At 39.5% G+C, this 27,627-nt stretch overlaps 1 protein-coding gene across 2 annotated transcripts; it reads left to right on the top strand.

Annotated features, from left to right (window-relative positions):
- The first annotated feature begins 1,991 nt into the window (after positions 1-1,991).
- On the top strand, positions 1,992-26,492 carry LOC134627862 (growth/differentiation factor 11-like). Of its 2 annotated transcripts, none has more exons than XM_063474297.1 (3): positions 1,992-2,775; positions 15,466-15,839; positions 22,320-26,492. In XM_063474297.1, the coding sequence occupies exons 1-3, from the start codon at positions 2,361-2,363 to the stop codon at positions 22,698-22,700; spliced, it is 1,170 nt and encodes a 389-aa protein (XP_063330367.1). In that variant the 5' UTR covers positions 1,992-2,360; the 3' UTR covers positions 22,701-26,492. The 2 variants fall into 2 exon arrangements, with proteins under 2 accessions (XP_063330367.1, XP_063330368.1); XM_063474298.1 differs by having other exon boundaries at positions 22,323-26,492.
- Positions 26,493-27,627: the final 1,135 nt, after the last annotated feature.

The raw sequence follows: 27,627 nt of genomic DNA on the forward strand, positions 1-27,627 counted from the left end.
CATTGCTCTTGTGCAGCGGACCAGACCCTCAATTTGGAGCAAAAACTCCAAACCAGGTTTAAATTTTTCCTTGAGCTGTCCTCTGAACTGTAGTTTGTCACTGCGTAGCAACAGCGAGGACTGCTTATTGTAGACTCAGTGCTATGACACTTTGTTGAATCAATGACTGCCTCATTAATGACTGTTTTTTCTGGTGTGCGTGAGATATAACTGTTATTCAAAAAGAGGCTGGCCCTTTTTTTTTTACACCCATCAATGCAAAGACCATGAGGTTTACTGAAACCAGATCTATTTCACTGTGTATATATCATGTAGAAACCTCATTGATCATTTTACATGAAGTCTTACAAAGCCTTTCTGAGCTTCAGTGTTTGTATGTGGGTTTAGTATGTTAAGGCTCTAAGTAGATGTTAGATCAGCAAATCTGATCATGCAAATGATTCACACTTTATCTGCATACATGAACAGAAAAACATGCAAACGTGCAGAGGACGGACGAGTGGCAACTGCAGTAGAATAAACATGAGTGTCTCATCACTTCAGGACTCATTCGTTTTTGTCTTTTGATCCAGTTTGCTAATGATTTATCTTAACGGAGCAACCGTTAAATTATTTTTCTGAAAGGAAGGGAATAACTAAAAGAGTTGAGCACATACCACCAGACATATTACCAATGCTTTCATGTCTGATGTCTCCAAGCCCGTTGTAAAGGGACGCCTTGATACTTTGGTACTGTAAAAATTTGTGAGATGACCAAGTAAAGCATTCATTGCAATGAATTTCATTCGTTGTATTGGAGGTGCAATGGAGAATCCTCAGTTCTTTAGTAGTGGCTGAAATGTACCTAACCAATAGGGTTCCTGCTTTAGAGTGCAGCTCCTGAAGGTGAATTTTACAAAACACAGCCTCCAGTGAACAGAGAGGCTCGCAGCTTTGAGACGAGACCTGCAGTCGCAACTATGTTTTTCTCCAGCAGATGTCGGTGTGGTCGCACAGGCTGCTCATTGCTCAAAGAGGTGGTGCTGCAAAACTTTTAGCCTATTTTGGAAGAAAAAAAATTTAACTTACCCCCCCCCCGCCCTCCAGTGATATACATATGAAAATATGTATATGAGCGTGGTTCTTGGGCACCATTTAGGTAACATCCTCACATGTTTATATATCGTTGGATGATGTTTCAGGAAAGACTGAAATTCCACAGCTCACTATAATTACATGCGTCACTTGCTCATTAGTTCATATACTGATTGGTACAAATGGCATTCACACGGGTCTGTGTATACTAATGAGTCCATCTACGTTATAATTGAGAGCTTACAGACATGCTGCTGCTTAATGGCTCAAAAGTCTCCGAGGTGTAGGGTTATTAAACATAATCTATCAAAATCATGATCAGCCTTTATGAATGCACCCTTGTAAATTTGGAGCTATTATTTTTCAAGGAAACCGTGAGTGTGTTCTTTCTTATTGGTTTCAATGAAAACTTTCACATTCATTTTGAAGAGCCTTACAAGAATATATCTAAATAATCTGCATAATACCATCTGGTCTACTTACATGATAAATTCTTATCTTCGAGTTACCAGTTTAATTACACCATAAATGCTATGTGCACGCTTCAAGATTGGCTGTGGTAAATTTGCGAGAAATCCATTTAGCTTTTTTCTTTTTGATTTTTATTTTTAAATTGGCACCATTGAACATTTAACCTATTTAAAAAAAAACATGCGTAGTGAGCAGTTTGCCATCATCCTAATAACCTAATTGGGCTATAGGTTATCTCTAATGGGAGACATTGTTTGTGCACTGTAAAAACATTTATACTCTCTTAACGGTGCGCACACCCTCCCTTCCTCTGTCCCTCTTGACTTGGTGACAGACCTAAAAGCCTTTTGTTGCAATCTTAGCCAATGGAGGCGGATTACGACATCGGGCAGCTGAGATATATAAAGAGCGCCTTTTTGACCGTACTTGCACATTTTTCAGTGACACCTCTGCACATACTCACACCTCCGTGGACTAAAATTGTACAGAAATCAACAATTAGCTTATACTGCACGTGAGCAGGCTATGCATTCACCAGGCATTTAACTTTCAATCAAAGGAGCTTGTACCGACACCCTCTGCGCGCACTTTTTTTGTTAAAAGAAGAAAAAAAAAAAAAAAAAAGAATATTACAAAAAGAGAAACTTCGGGGTGATCGTATTGGATTAGATGCATGTCACTTATTCTTTGCCGTTTGTAGGCTAAGACGAGGAGCGGCGCAGATTCGAGAGACGGGATCTAACGGAATAAAGTGCGTAAAAAACAAGCTAAGGAAGGGGAGGAAAAGTTGCGTTTTCTGTTGTCCACGCATCGTCATGCCGAGGTACAACTTCTTACTGTGCTTGATGGTGCTCATCTCCTTGGGACAGTCGGGGAGCGATGAGCCCAATCTGCTGCTGCCTCCTGCCAGCGAGACGCCCACGGATGCCGGGCTATCTCTGCTGGACGAGGACGCCGGTTCTCACGAGTGTTCCGCTTGTGTTTGGAGGGAGCAGAGCAAAGTGCTGAGACTGGAGACCATCAAGTCCCAGATCCTGAGCAAACTGCGTCTGAAGCAGGCGCCCAACATCAGCCGGGAGGTGGTCAATCAGCTGCTGCCCAAGGCGCCCCCGCTCCAGCAGCTTCTGGACCATCACGACTTCCAGGGAGATGCTTCGTCCCAGGATGAGTTTATGGAGGAGGATGAGTACCACGCCACCACGGAGTCCGTGATTACTATGGCCTCTGAGCGTGAGTAATAGTTTACAACCTAACAATGATATTGTCTCCAAATGCGTCATGCGCGTAATTGCGGAGCAGGATAGGTTCAAGTGGCTCAGGCCTGCTGCGGGGACAGTCGGTGACCTAACCTACTTTTAGTGATTGAGATTAAAGGAAACTAACTGGTAAAATTAGACAGCTGTCAAAAAGAGGGGATAATGTGTGAAACTGATAAATCAATAACTGGTAGCACAAAGAACCTCATCACTCTGAACGGACAGCGCCAATATGGTTTGATTGACTTTTGTCTTCATGACGATGACGATGATGATGAAGCTGAGTGTTTAATATTTAGCTGCTGGACTCCTAGCTGTCACGTTTAAACTCTCCATTTCTCCCATAACGTTTTAAGAAGACGAGGCATGGCAGAGCCGTTTGAATGTCAAGTGCATTATTAATGATAATGCAGCATTTGGCTGGCAGTTGCATCACTTTATCCTTTAATGTCTTCCTTTGCATAAAGGCCTTAAATTCTGGAGTTATCACATCTCGAGGCCCTCTGATTATTGTCCTCTAGCAATTTGCTCGCCCTCCCATTGTTTCCTATAAATCCACAGATAAACCACAGGCAGGCCCCCTCTGAGACATTTTATAAAATTACGTTTGAACCCTGGCAGCTGTGCTCTATCGCTCTTTTATAGGAGGCTCTACCGGTTCCCCTGCTGTTCATCGCAGTGAGAAAAAGTGTGTCCAAAAAGCTGCTATTGTTCGCCTCATGCAGCGGCCCCCCTCGGCCGCACTTGCCTTTTAAATGCGAAGTTTATAGGCGCAGCTCGTTTTTTTTTTTCACCAAGAGTACACAAAGACAGAGAATCACTTAGGGTCGAGGGGAGTGTGTGACCTTTTCCTGGTGAAGCGCCGGGTTCAACAACATTTACACACGTAATATATTCTGCACAAGGCGGATGAAACACTCTGCAAATAATCCTTTTTTTTCACTCCCTGGCTGAACAAAGACCTATATATATATATATAAATGTGTGTGTGTGTGTGTGTGTGTGTGTGTGTGTGTGTGTGTGTGTGTGTGTGTGTGTGTGTGTGTGTGTACGGGTTCGTACTATCCTGGTGGGGACCAAAATCTGACTTTTACTATCCTGGTGGGGACTTTCTGCACCGTGGGGACCAAAGTCCAGGTCCCCTCGGGGTTGAAAGCAATTTTCACACTCAAAATGCGGTTTTACTGTCAGGGTTACAATTAGGTTATGGTTAGGTTTAGGGTAAGGGTTAGGGTTAGGCATTCATTTTTAATGGTTAGGGTTAGGGTAAGGGGCTAGGGAAAGCATTATGTCAATGGGATGTCCCCACGAGGATAGCAAACCAGACATAAGTGTGTGTGTGTGTGTGTGTGTGTTTACTGCCACTCACCTGTAATGGAAAGCACCACCTGTCTTTGTCATTATAAAAACAAAAAAACATTAACTCAAATGTCAGCTATTAAAATGTCCTCTAAATTGCTCTATTTCAATGCAAGTTAGAGGAGGCCATATGTGCTGTTTAGTTCTCACATTATTCACATTGTTTTGAACCTCAGACATCCTTCAAGTTTTCTGTTTGCGTTGATTGTTGTAACTCATAAAAAGGATATCAGTGCACAGATGATGTCTTACCTCAGGTGAAAGATTTGATTTGATTTCAAACTGCTTAACATAAGCAGCAGTTCATAAATACGTGAGTGCGGTCTCTGTTTTCCCTTTTGTTACCTGCTCACAAACACATGTAGAGTGTATTTGGTTTGTTATTGTTACCTCTCTGATTGGCTGATTAAGAAATCTCACATTCGACTGCATTGCTGACACACTCAGTGTACGTTCTAGGAAACACAGTGACTTCAAATTATATTTTTACCCCCGGTTTCCATCCTCTGCACTACCTCACACGCATACATATTCTCTTTCTAATGCACACACACAAACACACACATACACACAGTGCAAAGGGATTTGATATCTCATCAAGCCAGAAAAAGGCATTGTGTGAGCTTATTGCGCATTTCTGACGGCCCCACAGCGTCTAGAGAAGCTAATGATTGACATTACTGCTGAATCTGTCATGTTAGAGAGCAGCACTTCCTCTCTCATCTGTTTGCCTCATCTCTTTACGTCAGCTACTGTTTTTTTTTTTATCATCAGCTCTCTCTCGGTCTCTCTCTCTCTATCTCTCTGTATTCCCCCTCACGCCCGCCTCCACCTTCTTCCCCGTTAGCCCCCTCTCTCCTTCCTCTTTTTTCCCCCCCGGTACTCATGGAAGAATTGAGAGAATGAGCGCATCTCCTTTGCCTGTGGCGCCTTAGTGATCCCACAGGATTAAAAGTGCCCTTTTCTGTCTCTCTGATAGAAGGAAGACTTCAAACACTATTCCCTGTGCACCTCGAACCCAATCACCCTTTCACGGTCGTGCACACTGCCTTTGATTGGGCCACGGGGGTTCACACAGTACATACTGAACTGGACCTGTGCCAGAGTTGCTTCTTAGTATTCACTCAAGGTACGTGGGTGCCGCAGTGGGGGTTGAGAGGGTCCATGCTTCCTGGTCTGTAATTACTATGAAATTTCATGGAAAAGTACATCTATTTATATCATAGTGCGGCACTTTATGTACTGAAACATCTCCCCTCTGTACAGCGTGCTGTTTAGGTAAACCGCTCCGCTTGTTTCCCTCACAGAAAAAGTGACTCGGCTTTGATTAGCGTGTCAGAGAATTTTTATTAACAAATGCATGCATGTGTATCTACGTGTGAGCTGCTCTATTTGTGTTCCTATTTGTTGATTTATGTGTCTAATTGTGTGTATTTTGGGGCTTGGTTTGTTTTGCCCGAGGTGGGGTGAGGATTTGACCCCACTAGTCTCTCATTTGTCACCTGTCCAAAAAACCTTCAGTCCAGACCTTCCTCCGCCACTGGCAACCTCCTCCTCTTTCTTTTTTTTCTCCCCTTTTCTTCTTCTGTATGCCTTAATGCTAATTTGCCACACTTTATGACTTCTGCCAGCCAGTAGAAAACACCAGAAGAAGCATTACAGTAATTGCTCAGACAGTTACTGCACTTCATTTACTGCAATAGACTTGAAGGCCACAAGAAAGTTATTGTACTGCTGGTCATTCTTTAGATTTAGTGAATGTCTTTTCTTTGCTGTAAAGAGTCTTTTCTTTTATGTTTGCGCTTTTTTTCAGCTTATGGACATATTAGTGTGTCCAAAATGTGAGAAATGACTGTCAGTTTGCAGCAAAACACTTAAACCATTAGTGGGACGAGTACTTAAGGTTTAGAAGAACTCAAGACCACCACATTGAATGCATCCTTAAATAGCACTTTCACTTTTAAACTATTTTATCCCCACGTTTTGTTCAGTAAATAGTAGAGGCCTACATTATGCCATTTTATACTGGCATTGTTATGTAATCCTATTCAGGTGAAGCACATTCAGCCAGCATGAGCACCGGTTTACACAACTCTCGATTAAAGAGAGACATCCACACGCATGTCAAGGTATGCATGTGCCATTTTCCACATGTGCACGCTTGTGTAGACACACAGGGTGCCCACACACACCTACTCACACAGTCACACACACACTCCAGAGAAAAGTTCTCCTATTGACAAAAAGGGTCACAGAGTTCACAGCTATGTGATATATTGGAAGAGGAGACTATTAACCTCATCAGGTCTCTTTCTTTGGCAGCAAAGACGAACCGGTAGTAACTTGAACACTTATCCCCCCACCACACAAATACACACACACACACACACACACACACACACACACACACACACACACACACAAACAAGTCTTTTATAGTGTTGACCCTATAAAAGGGTCATTTCCTGAAGGTGCAGGAACCATAAAAATTAAGAGGGAGAGCGCTAAAAGGACAGAGCACCAGCAGCCGGACTGTCTTCAACTCACTGGTCAGTGTTTGCTGGAAGTTGATGACTATGTGAGGTTTTTATAGATATAGTCTCAGTTTGACGATGACACCTGTTCTCCTTGTGTAGTTGCTGGCATCAGTTCAGGGAAAGATAAACTTTGGTGTTTGAATTGTTTGGGCGCTGAGACATGAGCGGTTTGTTTAAAAAGGAGTAAAAACTTAAGACACGTCCGTACGACTGTAGAAATTGCACAACGTACCGTCAACTTTATGGCTAATAAAATTTCAAAGGGACCAAAGTCTATTAATACGGGGACAAAATTTCCCCAGGACCTCAGGAATCTCACTCCTTCCACCCTCCTTCCTCTATTCCCACGCTCCTGTGTACCAGTCCCTGCAGCTGGCCTTTCCCCCTGGCATTTGGAAATATACCACCTTCATCAATAATACAAGAAGAATGGATGTAAGACTGCATTAATCCATGTTTGAAGACACTACTGCACACAAATATTTCCTCCTGCTGCTTTTTCAGCTGGTGTGTGTATCGCTGCTGAGTTCCTTGTTGCTTCTTTAAAGGGTTTCAGAGAGGGAGCTGGAGATAGGTGCACCGTGGCTCATGCTGTGGCTCTGGTGGGGAGGCGGAGGGAAGAAGAGAGCAAGTCCACAGGGAGCAACAAGCAGCCCAATCCTATCCTAAAGGGACAGAAATAATGGAAGGGTTTTATAGGTACAATTAAAAAGACCTGAAACAGATGTTACGTTCCACTAATAAACGAAATAATTACTTTGGACCAGTAATTAAGGCCTATATAGGGACGCGAGGGAGGAGGAGGAGCAAAAGGGGAGTGAAAAGATAAAACGGAGATCATTGAGGGGATTATTGTTGATGAATGTGTTCAGGCTCTGTGTGGTGATGTGTGAGGAGGTGCTGAGGATCAGTTTATGGAAGAGTCCATTAAATCTAAGGCATTTAAGCAAACGAAATGCTGCGTGGGAGGGAGCCAGTATGTTGGAAAGAGGCACAATTAACAGTGGATTACCTCATGATTATCTACATGAAAATTTAATCAGCCTCTTTTCTGCAGCAAAAGAGAGCAGCTTCGTACCGTATTTATCACCTGTGGTTGTATTTCTCCTCACCATACCCACATCACCCGGGGACATTCATTATGGAAGTTGTGAAAATGCATGGTTTGAGTAATTTCTTTAGGGACGAGGGCCAAGTTTGATTTATATAATGTACAGCAGAAATGGATAAAGAGAAGCTCATAAAGGGAACTATGGCCATATTATGTTGATTATAACTGAGGAAAAGAGGGAAAAAAGCTTCCTCAAGGGAGGTTTGGCACAATCTGGCCACACTGACTTTGCCTTTTAGAGAAAACTCTTGGCTCAGGCTCTGACAGATTTGGGTGGCCTCAGGGATTTTTCTCAGTAGCTTAGTGAGTTCGAACTTGCAGGCAGAAGTGTTTGCTTTTTGTTTAAACAGTTGACATGAATGTGTAAGGGGTAGCAGCTAAGGAGGGATGAGTTTTAAGAACAAAGGCGATTCATATTTCAGGCTGCCGGAGCTGCTGATCGGTCAGTGCGTGTTTGATTGTGTAACATATTTATATGAAACATTTGATTTCAATTTGAAATGACTTCACATAGTGTTTCAACATGAAGTTTTTAAAAATTCACAAGACACTTAGTGTAGAAATTCAAAAGAGGTCAGTGACAGTTTGCTTGTGTAATATCTGCTAAAAGTTTGAATGGCTTTGTGCATTCACAGAAGATAAAAGATAAATGAGGATGTCGTCTGCATAATTATGAAACGTGATTTTATTATTTAGGCAGGCATCTAAAGTGACGTAATAAATCTGAGCCAGTGGCTGAAAAATTGATGAATTCTCACCTCGATTCCTTGCAGCAGTAGCCCTGGCTTTGTTATGTAATCCAGCAACAATTACATGTTGTTGGTTGAAGGGTGGGAAGCTGCTGACAGATTGTAACTTGTAGCTATTTATTTTTATTTTTGTTAAGTGTTAAATATTACCAACTCTAAAAAAAAAAAAAAAAAAATGGAAGCAACACAAAATGTTTCATAATTTGTTTTGGATGAATGATTAAGATTATTGTAAATGGAGATTAAAACTGGTGTTGTTGGGTCTGAATGGTGGATGTACTGGTGCATAGTGATATACTGTAGATCTCAGGGCTTCAGGGCTTGAACTGGCATGTAAGAGTCCAGTTCACCCTACTGGACGGCTTTGGAAAGTATGAAAGTTTCTGAGAAATCAGTCATTAATATTATTTTAAAAATTAATTATAATATTATTATTGTTCATAGGTATTTCTTTCTCCTATAGTAGTTCAAATTATAAAAATGTAAAATGTTTTCTGCCTTTTCACTATAATCTTTAAATAATAATATGTAATGATTGTAGATTAAATGATTGCACAAAAACTGAGAGATGTGCATCATTTGTTTTCTAAACAGCAAAAATTATATTTTCCGTTATTAACAGAGTGGGGCAAAGTGTGTGTTTTCATTTGTGCTCATGTTTTCAGTTTTGCTTTGCTTTTAAATATCAGCCATGGCTCAGGTGAACATTTTCAGAATCCACATTTTCTGAGGGCAGTTTTTCGAATATAAACATACATTTTGATGCAGTGGTTTAATTTCCCGTCAAACTGAGCTGTAAGTGCATCACAAACTGATGCTACGTATCGTTTTCTCACAGCATGTCAGGTGCATTGGAATGAAAAGAGTAACATTGACAATAACTACGAATAATGTATTTTCTACTATCAGAAAAATCATCTCTAATATCTAAGCTAATATCTGTATTTTGCAGGCTTTACTGTGGAAGATTTCTGGTGTCTGTTTGTAGTCTGCTTGTAGTCCAAAGAGTGTTGACCAATCAAATTTGAGCAGATTTGGCAAACAGTCTGCATGACAGAATTATACGTGCCAAAATAAAATCTCAGTCAGATGAAAAGATCGTTTTTAGGGGCTTTTTAAAATTTTCACCTCAAACACTAAGTGTTAGACCACCTGTGCACCTTCCTGTCCTAGTCAAGAAATATATAGAGCACTAAAGTAGGCAGATCACTCCACTGCAGGGACTAAACTCTAATAACTCAGCCTGCACACACCCGGTCCCTCTAACTGTAAAGAGTTTAACACCAAATGCATAACCTACTAATGTATGGTTCTTGTTTTATGCCTGTTTTTGTCAGAGAGAGAAAGCACCACCTATTACATGAAGTAGCCTGGTCTAGACAAGCCAAACCAAGCTTAAAGCTGGACCTGGTTCCAGCTCTGGTTTCATGGATCTGCATTAGTGTCATTCTCTGTTTTGTTTTTCTTTCCAGCAACTTTCTGTCTCACGGTTATTTCTAGCTATCCAGATATATGGGGCAATTTGGAAAAGTTTCATGTAATGTTTTTAAAAATGAAAAATATTGCTACACTTAATTTCATTGAGAAGCAACAATCAGAATACGCTAGGCAGTAGTTATACTATGGCTGTAGCATGTGGTATCACTTGTAGCAGGGAGATTTAGACAAAGTGATACCACATAAAGTGACTATATCCTTCCCCGTTCCATCGTGTAGTTCAGTGATACATCCCTGCTGAAGAACTCTTAAACAGTAATCTTACATAAGAAATTTCAGATTGTTTTAAGATAATAATGTCTGTAAACCTGATGAATATCCACCTGACTGACAGAATTTTGGGGTAGCTGCAGTGAAAAGTTTGAGCTGAAGCACACTCTCACCATCTCAGTGTTTTCTTTTGTTTTGTTTTATGTGAATAATGTTAAACATTAATAAGCAGGAAGTTAAAGGTCTAAAATAGCGCTGTGTGAGTACTTCTGATTGGTAGTTTTTAAAAAAGGTTGGCTAAAGTTTCACAGAAAAGTTTTTTGTTTGGTTTTGTTTTTTGCTCTTTGGGTCATTTGAGCTCAACTAGGAAAATTTGCTCTGACTTTCCTTGGAAGTTAAATGTGTTGTTATATAGAAATGAGTACTGTGCATGACAGTTGGGGGAATTTAATACCTGTAAATTCATTTATTTTTATTATTTTATGGCTCTGTGTCTATTAAACTAAATAATCATCTGATATTTTAGTATTCATTCTCACTTAAGTCTGATAGCAATTTTTTAAAAATGCCTTTGAGTCAAATAAAACCCTCTACTTGCTCGTGTAACGCATGAGAAAAGTTTTGCATTTAACAAAGCAGAACATTGTTCTGTGGCTTTAATGTCCTGCATGTATGTGTGGCTGCACACAAACACAAGCAGTGAGAACCGGGCGTGCTCCGTGCTGTCCAGCTGTCCACCTTATTGCTGTTCTCAATGCACACTCGCTCTCCCCATCCTTCTGCCCAGCAGCCGTGCCCCTTCGATACAAACATGTGAAACTCCAAAAAAACAATGAGTTTTACTGTGTTTGCTGTGGGCAGTTGGTTTGGAGCTGGTGTATGTTGTGCATTTATGTGTGGCTGCGTGTTTCCAAGTGTGTGTGTTCACTGAGCTAGAACAGGGTGCATTAGGAGGTGTCTTTTGTTGCTCCTGGGGGGCTACTGTGCTCAGTCCTAATAGGAGTCTTGTGCCTGCCGTTGTCCCCGGGGAGGGCTTCTGAATGAGGGGGTCTAACTTTACACACATACACACACACAAGTATGCACACACATCCTCCATCCTCAGCTCGAGCTCGGCCTCCCCCACCACCCTCTCCTTTCCCCTGGGACTGGCCGAGAAACAAAGAGGGAGCGGGGCTGGGGTGGGATGGGATGTTTGAGGGGGTGCACTGTGGCCCCTGTCTTATTAGAAGGGTCGTGAACGTGTCACGATGATTAATATGCCGAGGTGCGCAGGGATACCCCAGAGTCACATTTATTCAACACGATGGCTCCCAAACACACACTCACTACAAAATGGCACATTTGCATTTCCCATTAAGAAAAGAAAATATAGATATATATGCAAATGAAACTCCTATCTAGGGTCATACTATTATGCATTATCCATGTGGACATTAACAATAGGTGACCATTTCTCTCACCACCACATCTGAGCCGCGTACTTCCACCTGATTGGTGTAATCTGCTGCACAGCTAGGCGTCATTGCAATTTCCAATGCAAGTTAGGAAAGGATATAAACAGTTTATGAACTTTGGTCAAACTATGTGGTTATTCACTATTAAAAAAGTTGTTTCTTTGCTTTATTTGACAAGGAACATTTTTGACTGATTTAAAAAATAAATTTAAGATATATAACAGATAAGTTCATATTGAGGCATACTGTGTATGTAACTGAGTGGACAGGTTGCCACTACAAAACAGTAGAAATCTTTGTAAAAGTCTTCTTGTTTTATCCGTTTCTTGTCACACTCCAGTATATATATATATATATATATATATATATATATATATATATATATATATATATATATATATATATATATATATATAAAATCTATCCTTCTAGGTGCATTCCTTGGTCTCATATTACTTATTCATTGTATAACTACACCCTAACTTTCCCTCTCCATCTGTTTTCAACAGCTTACCCAGCTCAGTTCTCATCCATCCCTCAGGAACGTCGCTGTGTTCACTTATTAAAAGCATTTAAATGGGCGAGGATTGTATGAAAACTGACAGATGGCATGCTGAATAAACCCTTATATTCTATAAGGCTCCTCTTACATGCATGTATAGGAGGCTAGCCATGGAACACAGGTACCCAGGGAGTCCACCAGATGTTTGATAGGCTCACCTGCAGGCCCGCTGCGTGTTGGCAGTAAAATCCATGCGCTACATATGCTGCAATTATACCACAGGGAAATAAAGTGCTGTAATAATGAAGCAGGCAGGAAACACGAGGAGGAAAATCAAACAAACCTGGTTTCCTTTGCAAAAACACAGCCTTTTTCTTTCCGTCTTTAATTTGGATTTCAGTTTGAGTAAAATGAGATGAGTGCTCTTACTGTAAAGTAATTAGTTTCTACTTTTCATCTTCAGTTTAGCTGACGAGAGAGGTGTTTGTGCTCCAGTAGGTGGTGCTGGACGCATAATCAGACTTCTTATCTTGACTTCATTATTGAAGTCAGTGTTAAAACACAGAGCTTATACCTGTGTAAATTGCGCAGGAAATTAAGCCATAAAAACAGTCTCGCCATAAAATTATAAGCTTTTCAACAGCGGTTAGTTCAGGTGGAAGGATTAAATGTCCCACCGCTTTTTTTCTGGATCTTTACAAGCTAGACCTGCTCGTTTTGCACACGTGGAACACTCTGGCAAGGCGTGGGGTGTAATTAAGCTGCAGGCATTCATCCTCCATGGTTTTCCTCTAACTTGTGCACTAACAGGATCCATAAAGGCACAAATTGATTTCACCTATCAATGCAGTCATTGTTTAACATGACGTAGCTCATATGTTGTGCATGTGTGTTTAATAACCGGGGTCCTCGCTGGATCACGGCGTGCAGGCCCTGCTTCTCGGATTACTCTGCTTGAGAAACTGACCATTTCAGCCCCTCAGCATTTGTTGGATTTTTTTTCTCACAAAGGCGATGAAATGTGTTTGCAAAGGAAGTGCTGGTGTATTCGCGTCCTCATCTGCAGTGATTCAAAACAACAAAAAGTATTAATCACAAGCAAATTTGCAGAATCATTCATTCCCAGTTTTGTGCTGATGAGCAAACACAACACCACCCACGTTAATTGCTGTGACCCCAGCAACCCCCCAAAAGGAACATTGTTTGTCCAGCGTGAGACACTGTATAATTTACACTCACTAATGACTTGGAAATACAGGCTGAAGGACCACGTCTGTCTCTAACTTGGCCCTTATTCAATGCTTGCCTTGGACTCTTCTAATGGACAGTCCATCTGTACCTCAGTGAATTCTTATCCCTCAATGCATGCCCATAATTAAATTGCAGTGTCCTCTCCTGGTTTGATAAACAATTCACTATTGGCTGCAGAATCTCCACCCTAATCAAAACAACAACAAAGTGATTCAGCGTTGTTATGTGTGCGCCTGAGGTTTCCAACGATTCTCTGGTGAAAAGGCGTGATGTGAAGAAAGACATATTACTATTGCCAAAGGGTTGACCTTGACCTTCAAACTCAATCTGGCTGTTAGAGCTGCCCCTCCCCAGCACCCCTGAGATGTAAAGAGGCTGACAGGTTTGACCCCTGATCCCATTTCTTAACTAGGCTGAGGTTCCAAATAACCTTTTGACCCAGGAAGCAGGTTGCCCAAGCAACCTCAGATTTAGCAATGATTGACACGTTGATACAGTTTTTTTTTCTTTTTTAAAAAGATGGACAACCGCAACTCCTAAAAGTGCAGAATCTGTAGTTTTAATGTGTCCGATTTGCTCAGAGATAATGGACAGTTTAAATATTCTATTGTACTCTCGGCACATTATTATGCCAAATAAATACAGAATAAATTTCCCTTAGTAAATGAATGCTTTACATGGAAATGAATGAACGAATTCAATGGATGGACGTGTCATTATATCAGATGGAGGTCTATGTAAATGACCATGTGCAGATCTGACATGTGGTGCAAATCACCAAAACACCAGAGCCCGCCCGAGATCATGACAGGAATAAATCTGGCTCTTTAAGGGGACGCCTTGTGTTCTGTGACATAACCCTTAATCCAGACCCCAAATACATTTGTAAGAAAGGGACCCACTAGGAAAAAAAAGAAACCTTGAAATGTTTTAGTTTTGCTAGTTAAATGCAGGGGTAGGCCATTTCATTATGAGTGACCCAGGGGAATCTAAGGTTACCATCTGTCCACTGGCCACCATTACAGATTCTTGTTTTAATATGCAAATGTATCTGTTTTCCAACCTTAATGTAATCACACATGTAACTGAATAGATAACTGACAGCCTTCAAGCAGACAGGCTGAGGACGGCTGTCAGTTTACTACAGACATGCTGCTTTTATTAAAATAAATGTTAGGGTTTTTTTGTTTTGTTTTTTGACATTGTAATGCTGTAAAATGAACACCAGGTATCTCCCTCGGTTTAGATCACACTGTTTCTGTAAATTATGGGCACTTTTCCAGGTGTTTACAGTCTAACATAGTAACTATAGTTTTCCCCAAAGAACATACAAACTATTACATCTAGAATAAGAAGTATCCTTTCAAGAGTGCAACCCTTTTTAACTAATTCAGTGCTTCTGTTTATTTGTGCCATGCAGGCCTATCACAGTCGTTGGCTTTATGATCCATTACAAACCATGAAGTAGTGCATATGTGCTTTCTGACGCCTTCATAATGCACTGTTTATTTTTATATTAGAGAGGAGAAAATCCCACTTTTACTGAAGCTTCTGTTTTCCTCTGAGTATTCATGAAAGCTGTTCTGAAACAGTAGAGAAAGAAAGCTGCAGAGTGATGCTGCAGATTCTCCTAATTAATTAATTCTTTGTTATCTTCTAAAGACCTCACATGACTCAGTTGGAGGGATGCCTTTTGTTTATTAGCAGCATATGAACAGAGCGTGCTGGTTTGTCCTTTTGATGATGATGGCGATTTTGCATTTGTACATCCAAAACACTGACCATTAAATTGCTACTACTTTATTTATTTATTTGTCTGTTGTTTTAGAAAAGATAATGATGAAAAAGAAAAACCATGCGATTAGAGGTGGAAAACCAGAATAAATATGAGTACTTTTTTTGCATTTAGATTAAAATGCAAACACTCTTAATGCTGGTGAAATGACTGTCCACGTGTGCTTCTATAAATCTGACTCTCCTCTGTTTCACAGCGGAGCCTCTGGTGCAGGTGAATGGAAAGCCCAGCTGCTGCTTCTTCAAGTTCAGCCCCAAACTGATGTTCACCAAGGTGCTGAAGGCCCAGCTGTGGGTGTATCTGCGACCGCTGCAGCAGACCTCCACCGTCTACCTGCAGATCCTGCGACTAAAGCCAGTCACAGAGCAGGGCAGCCGCCACATACGCATCCGCTCCCTGAAGATAGAGCTCAACTCCAGGGTCGGCCACTGGCAAAGTATTGACTTTAAGCACGTGCTGCAGAACTGGTTCAAACAGCCCCACACTAACTGGGGGATCGACATCAACGCCTTTGACGAGAGCGGCAATGACCTGGCAGTTACCTCACTGCGACCTGGGGAGGAGGGACTGGTAAGGACCCTCAGACCTGTCCCTGGGACGGAGAGGGAAATCACTTTGTGCACATGCAAATTCGGATTTTATTCAAAGAAGGCAATTAGAAGGTCATATTATTAGTCGATAAGTTGGTATTAATAATCGAACAAAAAAGTGAAAGAAAAAGCTGGAAGGCAGTAATCCTGTGCATCATTTCTGTCTCTCCACATATTTTGACTTCTACAATAAACTCTTTGAAGCACGTAGAGTAAAATTTATACACAAAATATAGCAGTCGCTAGTGAGGAGCCACTACAGCTATACTGTGTTTTTTAATGATCCCCTTCCAAGTTTTACATATATTGTTATATTGTTTCCTAATATCAGATTAACATCAAGTACAACATCAGGATAAACATCCTGAGCAGACTGTAAAATAAAATAAAATAAAATAAAATAAAATAAAATAAAATAAAATAAAACATGTGGTATCACAGAGACAAAAAAATGACAAGCATATTTTAAAATATACAATAATGAGATAGGAAGAAAACACAGGGGTGTCTAAGCGGACGAAATTGGAGGTCCATAAATAGGGGAGTACTGTATAATGCTAAAATCTAGAAAAACTGGGCTGAGGACAGTGAGACAGTGAGACAGTGATAGGTAATTATATTTTGTAACTTTATTAATAGTAAAGCCTGATTTTAATAGGCTCTAAAACTCTAGAACAACTAAACAGCAACCTGAGCTCAAACATTACAGTACAACTAAAGCTCAGCATTACTTTAATTAAAGAAACACCAAAACATGCGGCAAAAACTTTAAGCAGCAAAACACAAATAAATCCAAAATGCCAAAAAAAATCCAAAACAACACAAAACTCCCGGACCTTGAATATACCTCCTTACATTAAGAAATATCTCCAACCGCTCTGCAGCGGGTAGAATGGTTTTTGGTTGTTGTTTTTTTGTGAATCTGCATTAATTTTAAATCAAACAGAAAATCCTCGCCATGCAGTCATAACATCGCAGTGAACTGCTGAAGGCCTTTGATGCTTTACTCCTGAGTTCCCATACGTATTTTCTGTATGATTTCAAACTGTATTTAAATCATATCTATACTGGTAAATCTGGGTTCTGAAAACCCATGACCACTCGAAACTCAGTTCCATCCACTGAAAACACAGCTGTTTCAGATCGTCCGTCAGCATTATGGATATCAACAAAGTCTAATGACGTCTAATGATACAAAAAGAACTTTCTGCGCAAAATACTTTTCAGAAAATCTGATTTTTATTCCTTTAGTTTTAGGTAGAAATCTTTTCTTTTTCACTTCATAACAATGCCAGTTAAAGGACTAATCCATTTAAAAATGATCCTGCTAGGATGAAAACATGTTTATTTGCAATGGTTCACCTTGGGGAAAATGTGAAAACTTTAAGTAATTAAGACAAATTTTTACCCAGTGTTCCTTTTGAAAACTTGGGATTTTTTTCTACACTGCAAGTATGCTTCACTTTTTTCAATGCTAAACCTCTGATGTAATGGATGGATCTGCTTCAACCTTAAACCTCAAAGGAAAACTCATGAACCATTAGTCTAGTTAGCAATCCCAGAGTTACTGCAACTGACAGTTACAACATCCCTGTTGGATTATGTAGGCCACTTATCCTGGTTAAGCAACACCAAATATTTACCAAGTGATTATTTGGGTCAGCTCTTCACAACACGTATCAGGGGTCAGCTCTGGTGTCTTGGCCAATAAATCGCTGCCTTCTGAGCACACAGCAGTGTGCTATATTATTCTTGGTAACCCAAGAAAAAAGGAAAAGATCAAAAGACATGCAAGTGTACAAAAATAAAACAAAACACAACAAGAAAGACATGAAAGAGTCAAACTCTGCTTCTTCCTGATCCTCTGGGTCTTTTTTCTACAACAAAAGCCCTAAAGGCCAGGCTGACATGGTCTCACCCCAACAGCCTTTCAGCTTATTTCCTCTTTTCAGTGTGCTCGAGCCCAGCTGGAATCACTGTGGGGAGAAGAAGGCTTTGTAAAACAAACATGATGGAGTAAAATATTTGATGTGCTCGCCTCTGCCCAAAGGTCAAGGTTATGGTAGCCTGCAGATGACCTTTTGGGTCATGAATCAAACCAAGCGTACAGAGTCAACTATCGATGTTTGAATAGACCAGTTTCTCTCAAAGCCCATGGAGTCAGTGCTCAAATGGAAAGTTGTGTTTCCTATTTAAAGCTGACAAATTAATTCATACATTTTAGTTAATTATAAAATGACTATTGAATTTAATTCTTTTTCTTTTCTTTTTTTTACTTACAAGTGTGGTTTCTTTGTATTCTTTGTATTCAGAGTTCAGTAGAAAAAGAGTTAGGGGCTGAAAAATGCTTGCCGTGTGAGTGAAGTGCTATGAAATCCATTTTGTTTAGTTAAAGTGGAGCAAAGTCTTTGTAGAGAAAATATATTTGCTCTTACATTATTTAGAGGTATCAGAGATTTCTACTTTCCCATCAGATCCTTTGCACACAGATGTCCAGATCACCACATGAATATTAATGATGGAGTTATAAACCGTATGTCACAGCATTGTAAATGTTTCATTTACGATAGAGTCAAGAGCCCATATGGTTTGTTAGATGAATTGAGCACCTGACATGGCACAAAGCTTACAGAATCTGCTACTGTGGTGCAGGGACTTGAATAAATACTACTTGAATGCTATTTGTACAATTACTAGATTTTTATTTCAGATATCAATTGCTTATTTTAGCACAGATGTTACTAGTAACAATCATTAAAGTGCCTCAGTAAGACAGTATGACACTTTGACAATTGACAGTAAGTCATCACTGTATGTATACAGTACTCATCTTTATCAAGGATTTTATGATATATCTGTTATTTCTTCTGTGATATTTAGGCTACATTTGTAACTCTTTTAATGCTCATCATGCTGCTATAACAAAGTGCAAATACTTCGTTACTGTGCTTAAGTAGAATTTTGGGGTATCTGTGCTTTACTTGTGTAGATATTTTTACTATTACTCCCTACATTTTCAAACACGTATCTGTACTTTCTACTCCTTACATTTGCAAAAACAGACTCATTACTTTTGGTTTTGACAGATTTGAGGGAAATTATTATTTCATGTCACTGCGAGCCCTAGAACATCAAACCAATTTGAGCCTTAACAGTAACACATGAAAAGCAGTCCTGTTAGTCTATTAATCACTAGAGGATGTCGCATAAAAAGAGACAAAAGAGGTAAAACCATGTGTTATAATCAGGGGTTAAACTGTTTGTGTCCAGTTTGTCCAGCTGCTGTATTTCGCAGGGATAGAAAAAAAGAGAGCTAACTTCACTCAGAGATGAAGAAAGAGGGGTTATATTTAAAAGTAAGGACTGCTCAGTGGTAGTCCTAGTGTTTTTAAAATAGGTATTGGGTCTGCACATGTGTCATTATGTTTTTTCAAACTGTGAGACCTGCTGCAATGCAGGTCTCTGAGGGAGACTAACTGTGTCATTTAAAGGTTGCATGAAAAAAATCATCAGTTTACTGCAGGATAAACAGATTCGTTTGCTGCACTGTGGTGGGTTCAAAGTAAAGAACAGTGTGTGTAACTGGTGCACAGTGGCTGTGGTGCTCATGGTCAGCGTTAGGTTACATCAAGTGTAGCAGAGATGAATTTGAAGTTAAGCTGATGATGTTAAGATCCATAAAGACAGCATAAACAGTGTACTGTCATTGTAGAGGATGAAAATAAGCCACGAATCATCTGCTTACATCTGGTTCAATTCAGTTGTGTAAATCCACAAGAAGCAGTAAAACTCAGAGCAGTAGCAGACAAGATCAGCTGAAAACAGCCTGATCTCAGTCAGTGGCTTTAAATCTTATTTGTAATATAGATGTTTTAGATTATGATTCCTTTTAGAGTGAAACAGAAGATTAAGCAAATAAGGGTGGGCCAATTCTCTGCCAGCAGCACCCTGCCTGTCTATGTCAGACTCTTTATTTTTCTCAGTTCAAGATAATAAAGAAATAGTTCAGGATTTTAGAAAATAAGTTATTTTTTATTACCAAAGTTTGATTATAATATTTACAGTATTGAGAATATGAAGCTGCTGCAGTTTAGCCTAGTGCAAAGATTGGAAGAAGGGAGAAACGGTTAGTCAGGCTTGTTCCAGAAACAGACGTCCAAGGATGCTGATTAAAACACTGCTTTGTTGTTTAATTTTGTTTAATTCCCACAAATAAATAGAGGAAATAAACTAGAACAGAAGTAAACTGTTTCATCACAAATAGCAGACAGGCGTAACGACTTCCCAAAGTGTGGTTTTCTTTGTGTGGTTGAATATGCACTGCACAAAAATGACTTGTGGATGGATAAAATGTTCTAATCAGAGCTGAAGAAAGAAAGATTTGGTTGATTGCAAGAATCCAGTTGATGAATGGTGCAATTCCTGTGAATAAATTAATATGCTAACATTTAATTAGTTCCATTCACTTCACTTCAGTTTTTGTTTATATAGCACCGCATCACAAAAAATGTTCCCTCAAGGCGCTATAAGACAAAAATCCAGCAATAATACATAGAAAATCCCAACAATCAGATAACTGCCTATGAGCAAACACTTGATAACAGTGAGAAAGAAAAACTTGGTTTTAACAGGACGAAACCTCCAGCAAAACCAGGCTCAGGGAGGGGGAGCCATGTGGTGCAACTGTTTGGGGGTCTGGGGAGAAAGACAGGACAAAAGACATACACAGTAGAGAGCCAGAGTTTGAAATTAATTACCAATGATTAAATTATTACATTCAGAGTGCAGAAGAAATGCTCAGTGCATTATGTGGAACTAAGGGAGGATTTTTTTTTAATCATTTTTATCAGAATGTAAAAGCAGGAAATTAGAGGTCATCCAGGTCTATATGTCTTTAAGACATGTCTGTAGTTTAACTAATTGGTGTATGTCATCTGCCTTCATGTACAGATAAAGTTGGGTGTCATCTGCATAGCGTTGAAAATGTATGCTATATCTTCTAACAATACTGCCCAAGAGAAGCATATGTAATGCAAAAACATTCCCCATTCACATGAAAAAAATTAAAATAAAATAAAATAAAATAGATATGATTCATTTAGAAGTATACTTGGCTCAACAGAAGTACAACTCTTTGTCAGTCTGGCTATAGTACTGACAAGAAATATCAGTTATCATTGCTGTATGGTAATAGGTTATAAGAGCTGGTTGCTGTCCAGCTAGACCAGGGGTGGGCAATCTCAGTCCACGAGGGCCGGTGTCCCTGCAGGTTTTAGATCTCACCTTGGGTCAACACACCTGAATCACATGATTAGTTCGTTACCAGGCCTCTGGAGAACTTCAGGACATGTTGAGGAGCTAATTTAGCCATTTAAATCAGCTGTGTTGGTTCGAGGACACATCTAAAACCTGCAGGGACACCGGCCCTCGTGGACTGAGATTGCCCACCCCTGAGCTAGACTGACTGAGATGAGTTAAAACAGTTAATAGCACTAACCCCCAGTCACACAGGGCTAGAGTTGGTTTTACAGTACCTGGCAACCACCAGTTGCGAAGGTAAAATGAGCATTCCCCTACCAGTTGTGAATTGTTGCTGGCAGTTGATGGCTAAAGCCACAATCATGTAGGCAACTTTTTCTTTGAAGGCAAAACTTCTTTATTTCTGATAGTGTCACACTTTTTACAATTTCACAAGAACTTGTACAGTAGCTGGACAGTTTTTGTAAGCCCTTCACTTCCATTCAGAGTATGATGGCAACTATATGCTAGCTATCAAAGCAATCACAGGGAACCTTTTGTCAACACCAATGACTGGTGGTTTCCATGGACGATTCTCTAGTCCTGATTGACTGGTGCTCTATTCATTTTAACCTACATTATCACATATCCAACATGGTTGACAAGGTAATGTGGTTTTTACTTGCAACAGCGAAAACCACACGGAAATGTCAGTATGAGCCCGCTTCTTGTCATTCTGCATATCTATTGGTTACACAAATCTACACTACAAGGTGAAGCTTGACCTCAGCTGGCACACTGTGCTCTGCTTTTTTCAACACTGTGGCAAACCATCATTGCACAACACAAGCCATAGAAAAGAATGGGTTCTAGGGTTCTTGCATTCTATGTGAAAGGCCTTAAGGATCATCAACCATCTGTCATCTTGAAATCTGACAAATCCAAGTCTGCTTTACCAATGTCTAGTGGTTAGTATGCCCTGTTACTGGAACATTTCATTTCCTTGACTCATTATACCACCAAAATGTAAGAGTTTAAAAGAAACACATACGATACACACTAAATTCTCAGACCAAAATGTTGAAAATAACTGATGTTATCTAAATGTTTGCATTAGCCAATTGTCAGTTTATTGTATTTTCCTTTACTGTCATGTCTCTGCTGTTGTTCTCTTATAACCACCTCTTTCTTTTTGTCCTGCCCCTCCTCCCCCTGATTCCAGCAGCCATTTCTGGAGGTGAAGGTTCTTGAGACAACCAAACGTTCTCGGAGAAACCTCGGCCTGGACTGCGATGAGCACTCCACTGAGTCTCGCTGCTGTCGCTACCCTCTAACTGTGGACTTTGAGGCGTTCGGCTGGGATTGGATCATTGCCCCTAAACGCTACAAAGCGAACTACTGCTCTGGCCAGTGCGAGTACATGTTCATGCAGAAATACCCGCACACCCACCTGGTGCAGCACGCCAACCCGCGAGGCTCCGCGGGGCCCTGCTGCACCCCAACCAAGATGTCTCCCATTAACATGCTCTACTTCAATGACAAGCAGCAGATCATTCATGGCAAGATTCCAGGGATGGTGGTGGATCGATGTGGCTGCTCTTAGGCTGCTGGAGGAAGCACATTTGTGTAAAGCCCACATTAAACCACCTGAAACCCTTTCTGAGCTCTCCCCTGGCACCAGAACCCACTCCTCGGCACCAGATTTCACTTCTGCTCAGCCACAAAAGCATTCCACTGGGTTTCCATTTGTCCAGTAATTAAACTGATTCTAACTGTACAAAAAAGTTATAAATGAAATAAGAATCAAAACAGAACTGAGTGATGGAAATACCGTACATTATGAATGATTTAAAGAGGCTGTACTTGTGGAGCAGCTTTCGAAAGTGGTAAATGAGGCGCTATAGGATATATGTTAGTTTTGTGGGTTTTTAAAATATTTTTTTAATGACATCTTTGTGAAATATCCAGGTTAGTGGATTGAAATGACAGGAGACGGGAGCATTTACACTTTTAAGAGCAATTCCAGTTTTGAGGTGAGTTCGCAAATACTTCATTCCACAAATACGTTTACTTCCAGTGTGATAAAAATGTTCTCAAAGGGGCATTATCAAAATTATTTTGCAATCCATCACTTTAACAAAAGCTCAGAAACAAAAACAAACACGATGTGAAGAGGTTTAACTTCTGGACGTACCATTAGATGAAATCCAAAATCTTCCTAAGAGTGTTAGTGATATCCAAAAAAAAAGAAAAAAAAACAAACAAACAAAGAAAATAAAACTGCACCCTCTTTTAATGTGTATTACCTGAGTTTGACATTTTCAAGTATCTCCAAAATCTCTTCACGGCAACTTTGATTTATTTTTTTTGTTTGTTTGTTTTTAGATTTTTGTAATTAAATATTAAGAAAGGGTTATACAGATGGTCCATAACATGTTATGTAATATGTAATTTGGCCTCTGTACTGAGAGAGGCTTTCAAATCAAACCCTTAGGATGTGATTCAAGTTCAGCCTTAATTTAAGGGGTTTAACAAAAGTATGGCGTTAACTGTTTAGGAGCTATTTTCATATATAGTTCCTCATTTTCAGTGGTTTAAAACTAATTGCGTAAATTATTATACTTTAAATATAAGAATTGTTTTAATAGTTGAATTTTTGAATTGAACTATTGTTTGAATAGTTGAATACTAAAATGCAGTCTTCAGTAAAAGCTACTGTCTACATTTACTTTTGTATTTCACATGAGATTCATGCTCTACTGCAGTGATGGGAAACTCCAGGCCTCAAGAGGTTTTACAGGTTTTAGATATCACCCTGGGTCAATACACCTGAATCTAATGATTAGTTCATTACCAGGCCTCTGGAGAACTCCAAGACATGTTGAGGAGGTAATTTAGCCATTTAAATCAGCTGAGTTGGATCAAGGACACATCTAAAACCTGCAGGACACCGGCCTTCGAGGCCTGGAGTCCATAAATTGTCCAATTACTTTTGAGCCTTTGAAAGCTATGGAAACTATGGGTATGATAAAAATGAATGAATTCCTAAACAGTTAATTAATATCCTGAACTTCAATCACATCTTGCTTGTTTTATTTAAAATCCATTGCAGTGGTGTAAAGGGGCAAAAATCTAAAAACCATCTTAGTCCAAAAATCTATGGACCTAACTTTACTAGTTCAGCTCAACCTTTAAAAATAGATACATAAACTCTGTATTGCTGTTAACCATTTGGCAAAAAAGAGTTTACCTTGCACACTGAAGTCTAAAGAAAAACTGAAATCCAGATGCACCAAGTTATTCAGTACTGTTTTGGGGAGAAGGAAGAGGGCAGGCTTTGCGTTTTTTTTTTTTTTTGTTTGTTTGTTTGTTTTTTGTTTTTAATTTATCCAACAAAGGAAAATCACGTTCAGCTTTTGCAGTAAATGTTTAAAACAGAGAGTTAAATGCACTGTTTTATAACTTGAAGAGGCTCGGGACTGAATATGTAATAAAAAAAAAATAACAAAACAACAAAATGCATACCCTGAAATAAAAGACTCAATGCTCATTATGTCCTAAGTGAATAATTGAGCTGAAATTAACACAAACCACGATTACAGTTTTATCACTTTAAGTTTACATTTCTTTTTGTGCAGTGTTTGTGGTAGATGCATTACTCCTGACACACCAGTTCATGCTTCTTCTTTTTTTTTGCTAGTTTCAGAATGGATAAAAATACAAATGCAAAAGTGCAGTAATGTACTAAGACATTTTAGCTTTTATGATTTACAGCAAAGAAAACAAACAAAAAAAAGATAATTTAACTCAACCACTGATTTTAGCTTCGAAAACATATTTGACTGCATTTTGAAATGCCCCCATCCACATCAACCTCAACTGTATCATCGCTGTCATAATGGGAAAAAAAAAGTATTTGTTAGTGCTTGAACGCAGAGTAGAATTAGTATGCTTGAAGCTTGTCTTTGTCTCCTGGGTATCAAAGCAAAGATATCCTTTTGTTATAAACGAAAGCACTATGCTGTTGGATAAAGGAAGAGCCTTCTGACATTATATATAAATGATATATGTATATATTAAAAAAAAAGGGGTACAAAAACCTTTTTGGGGGCACTCTACCTTACCAACAATAAATTTTGCACTATGGGACGTTCATGGCGTGAGGAGGTAAGTGTTGTGTTTTACCAAGCACAAGAGAGCTTGTACAGTATAGGTTAAAAAAAAAAAAAAGAAACTATTCAAGCTTCTGGTGATGAACCATAAACTAGCGAGGTTATCACTTCTTTTGGATGCCATCACACTTTCCTGACTTTGTCTGAAGCGGGGGCCTGTCCATACACTCACAGATCTCTATCAAATCTTGAACCTGGATGTACTGTAGCAGCGGCCTGAAAGGCCTCCACGCCCGCTTTGGCTGATAAGTCTTGTGCGTAATAAGTGTCTGGATCAATGACTGTAGAATGCTTTAACTGGAAAAGGCCCGCCCATCAACTTTAACCTGTCACCGCATTAGAGAGACTTCATTCTTTTGACGTTAAAAAAAAATGAGTCGAGTGTCTTACGTAGAAGTTTGGGGGGGATTTTATATTTTTTTGGTTTTGTTTGTTTGCTTTTGCCTTTGTGTGTGTTTTAAGTGAAAGCACCCATGTAAGAATGGGAGGAGTACCCAGGGACTGTTAGCCAAAGTAGAGAATGACATGTTGTGTGCTGTAACTTTTGTAATTGCAGGAATATGCTAGAAAATTTCAAAGGGAGGGAAAAAAAGTTGGTTTAGGGGCAGTGGTTGGGTTAAAAGAAAAAAGAAAAAGCTGGTCCATTTTTATTTATTAATATTAAATACAATGCATTTCAAAGTCTGTCTACCTCACGTTAGCCTAAAAATTTGCTATCAGTTTATCAGAAACTTTTACTCATAAGAACATCCCCACCCGCACCCCAACCTTCCAAAAACAGATGAAAACCACAGGGTCCCCTTGCTCTCAGGTTCAGATTGAGTTATTGACAGAGTGACTGATGGTACCAGTTCTGGTAACGCATGGTCAAAATATTAACTATGGTTAACGCTGTTGGGAAGTTACATTTTGAATTTTAGTCTTTGTATACTGGTATATGTAAGAGGGGTTTTTTTTTCCATATAATTATATGAGAGTAAGAAATGTAAATACCAACCCAAATGTTGACATTTATGATGTTTTGGACAGGTTCACCGCTTCTAATGTTTTTCTCTCTTTCCCTCTTCATTCCTCTGTTCTTTGTGTAGTTAAAGAAAAAGAAAAATCACCCCACGTTTGTAGTTCTATGGTTGTGCATATGAGTAACTGTTCAATTATTTTTGCCTTTTGTTGTTTATTTACTGTCATTTTTCTTTTGTACAATAAATCATTTATTTAGCTTATGCTGCTTTTGTTGTTCTTATGGTTTGCATCTGCGCAAATGGGAAACTTCGGACCACGCAGAATAAAATGAACTAGTTCACAATCAAAGTCCACACTTTAAAATACAGAACCAAGTTCACAAACCAAAAACAAATTAGTCCACCTGCATGTTTTAGTTAGCGGCTTTTAGCTATTCTTTTTCAAAAGAACCTCAACCTGCCATCCTAAATACTCTATTTTCTCTTCAAAAATGAAATAAATTACTGTTTACTACTATAGAATCACAGAAAGATAAATGCAAAGAAATGTACAAAACACAGTCTTTCAATTTTACATTTTTATGTATCAGGACATAATAATAATCCAGCCCTTAGCAGGTCTTACAATTATGCAAATACACTGCAGTAAGAAAGATAATTCAGAAGTGGAAAACATTCAGTTTCAGGGAAACTGCAAAAAATCCCAGAGCTACAGGCCTCAGTTAGCATCTTAAATGTTAAAGTTCATGACAGTACAGTTCAAAAAGACTAAACAAGTATGGCTTACTTGAAGAGAAGAAAGCCTCCTTACTATAAAAAGACCATGGCAGCATGGTTTTCAAAGCACTGCTCAGGTTTTGCATTTAAACAAACCACCAAACATCTGGAACAGTCTCCTTTGGACAGACAAGAGAGTCGAGGTGTTTGATGCACAGTGCTGTATTTGGGGAAAACCAAACACAGCCTATCAGCACAAATACATCACATCACCAGTCAAGCACGGTGGTGGAGGGGGTGACGATTTGGGTTTGTTTAGCAGTCACAAGACCTGGGCACCTTGGAGTCATTAAGTCTGAAAGGCCATCTGTCCGACAGGCAAAGCTTGGGCAAAATTAGGTCAAGCAACAGGTCAATGATCCCAAACACACCAGCAAACCCATAACAGAATGACTGAAAAAGAAACAAATCAAGGTGCTGCAACAGCCCAGTCAATGTCCAGACCTCAACCTGATTGAGATGCTGTGAGAGAGCTGCAGATAAATCAGTGGTTACAACCCTCAATGAAACAAAGCAACCTGGTACAGAAGAGAATAATGTGAGAGACTGATAGAGTCCCACAGAAAGCAATTACTTCACATTATTGCTGCTAAAGATCGTGCTGCAAGCTATTAATTTT

This window comes from Pelmatolapia mariae, linkage group LG5, assembly GCF_036321145.2.
Source record: "Pelmatolapia mariae isolate MD_Pm_ZW linkage group LG5, Pm_UMD_F_2, whole genome shotgun sequence".
Lineage (NCBI taxonomy): Eukaryota > Metazoa > Chordata > Actinopteri > Cichliformes > Cichlidae > Pelmatolapia > Pelmatolapia mariae.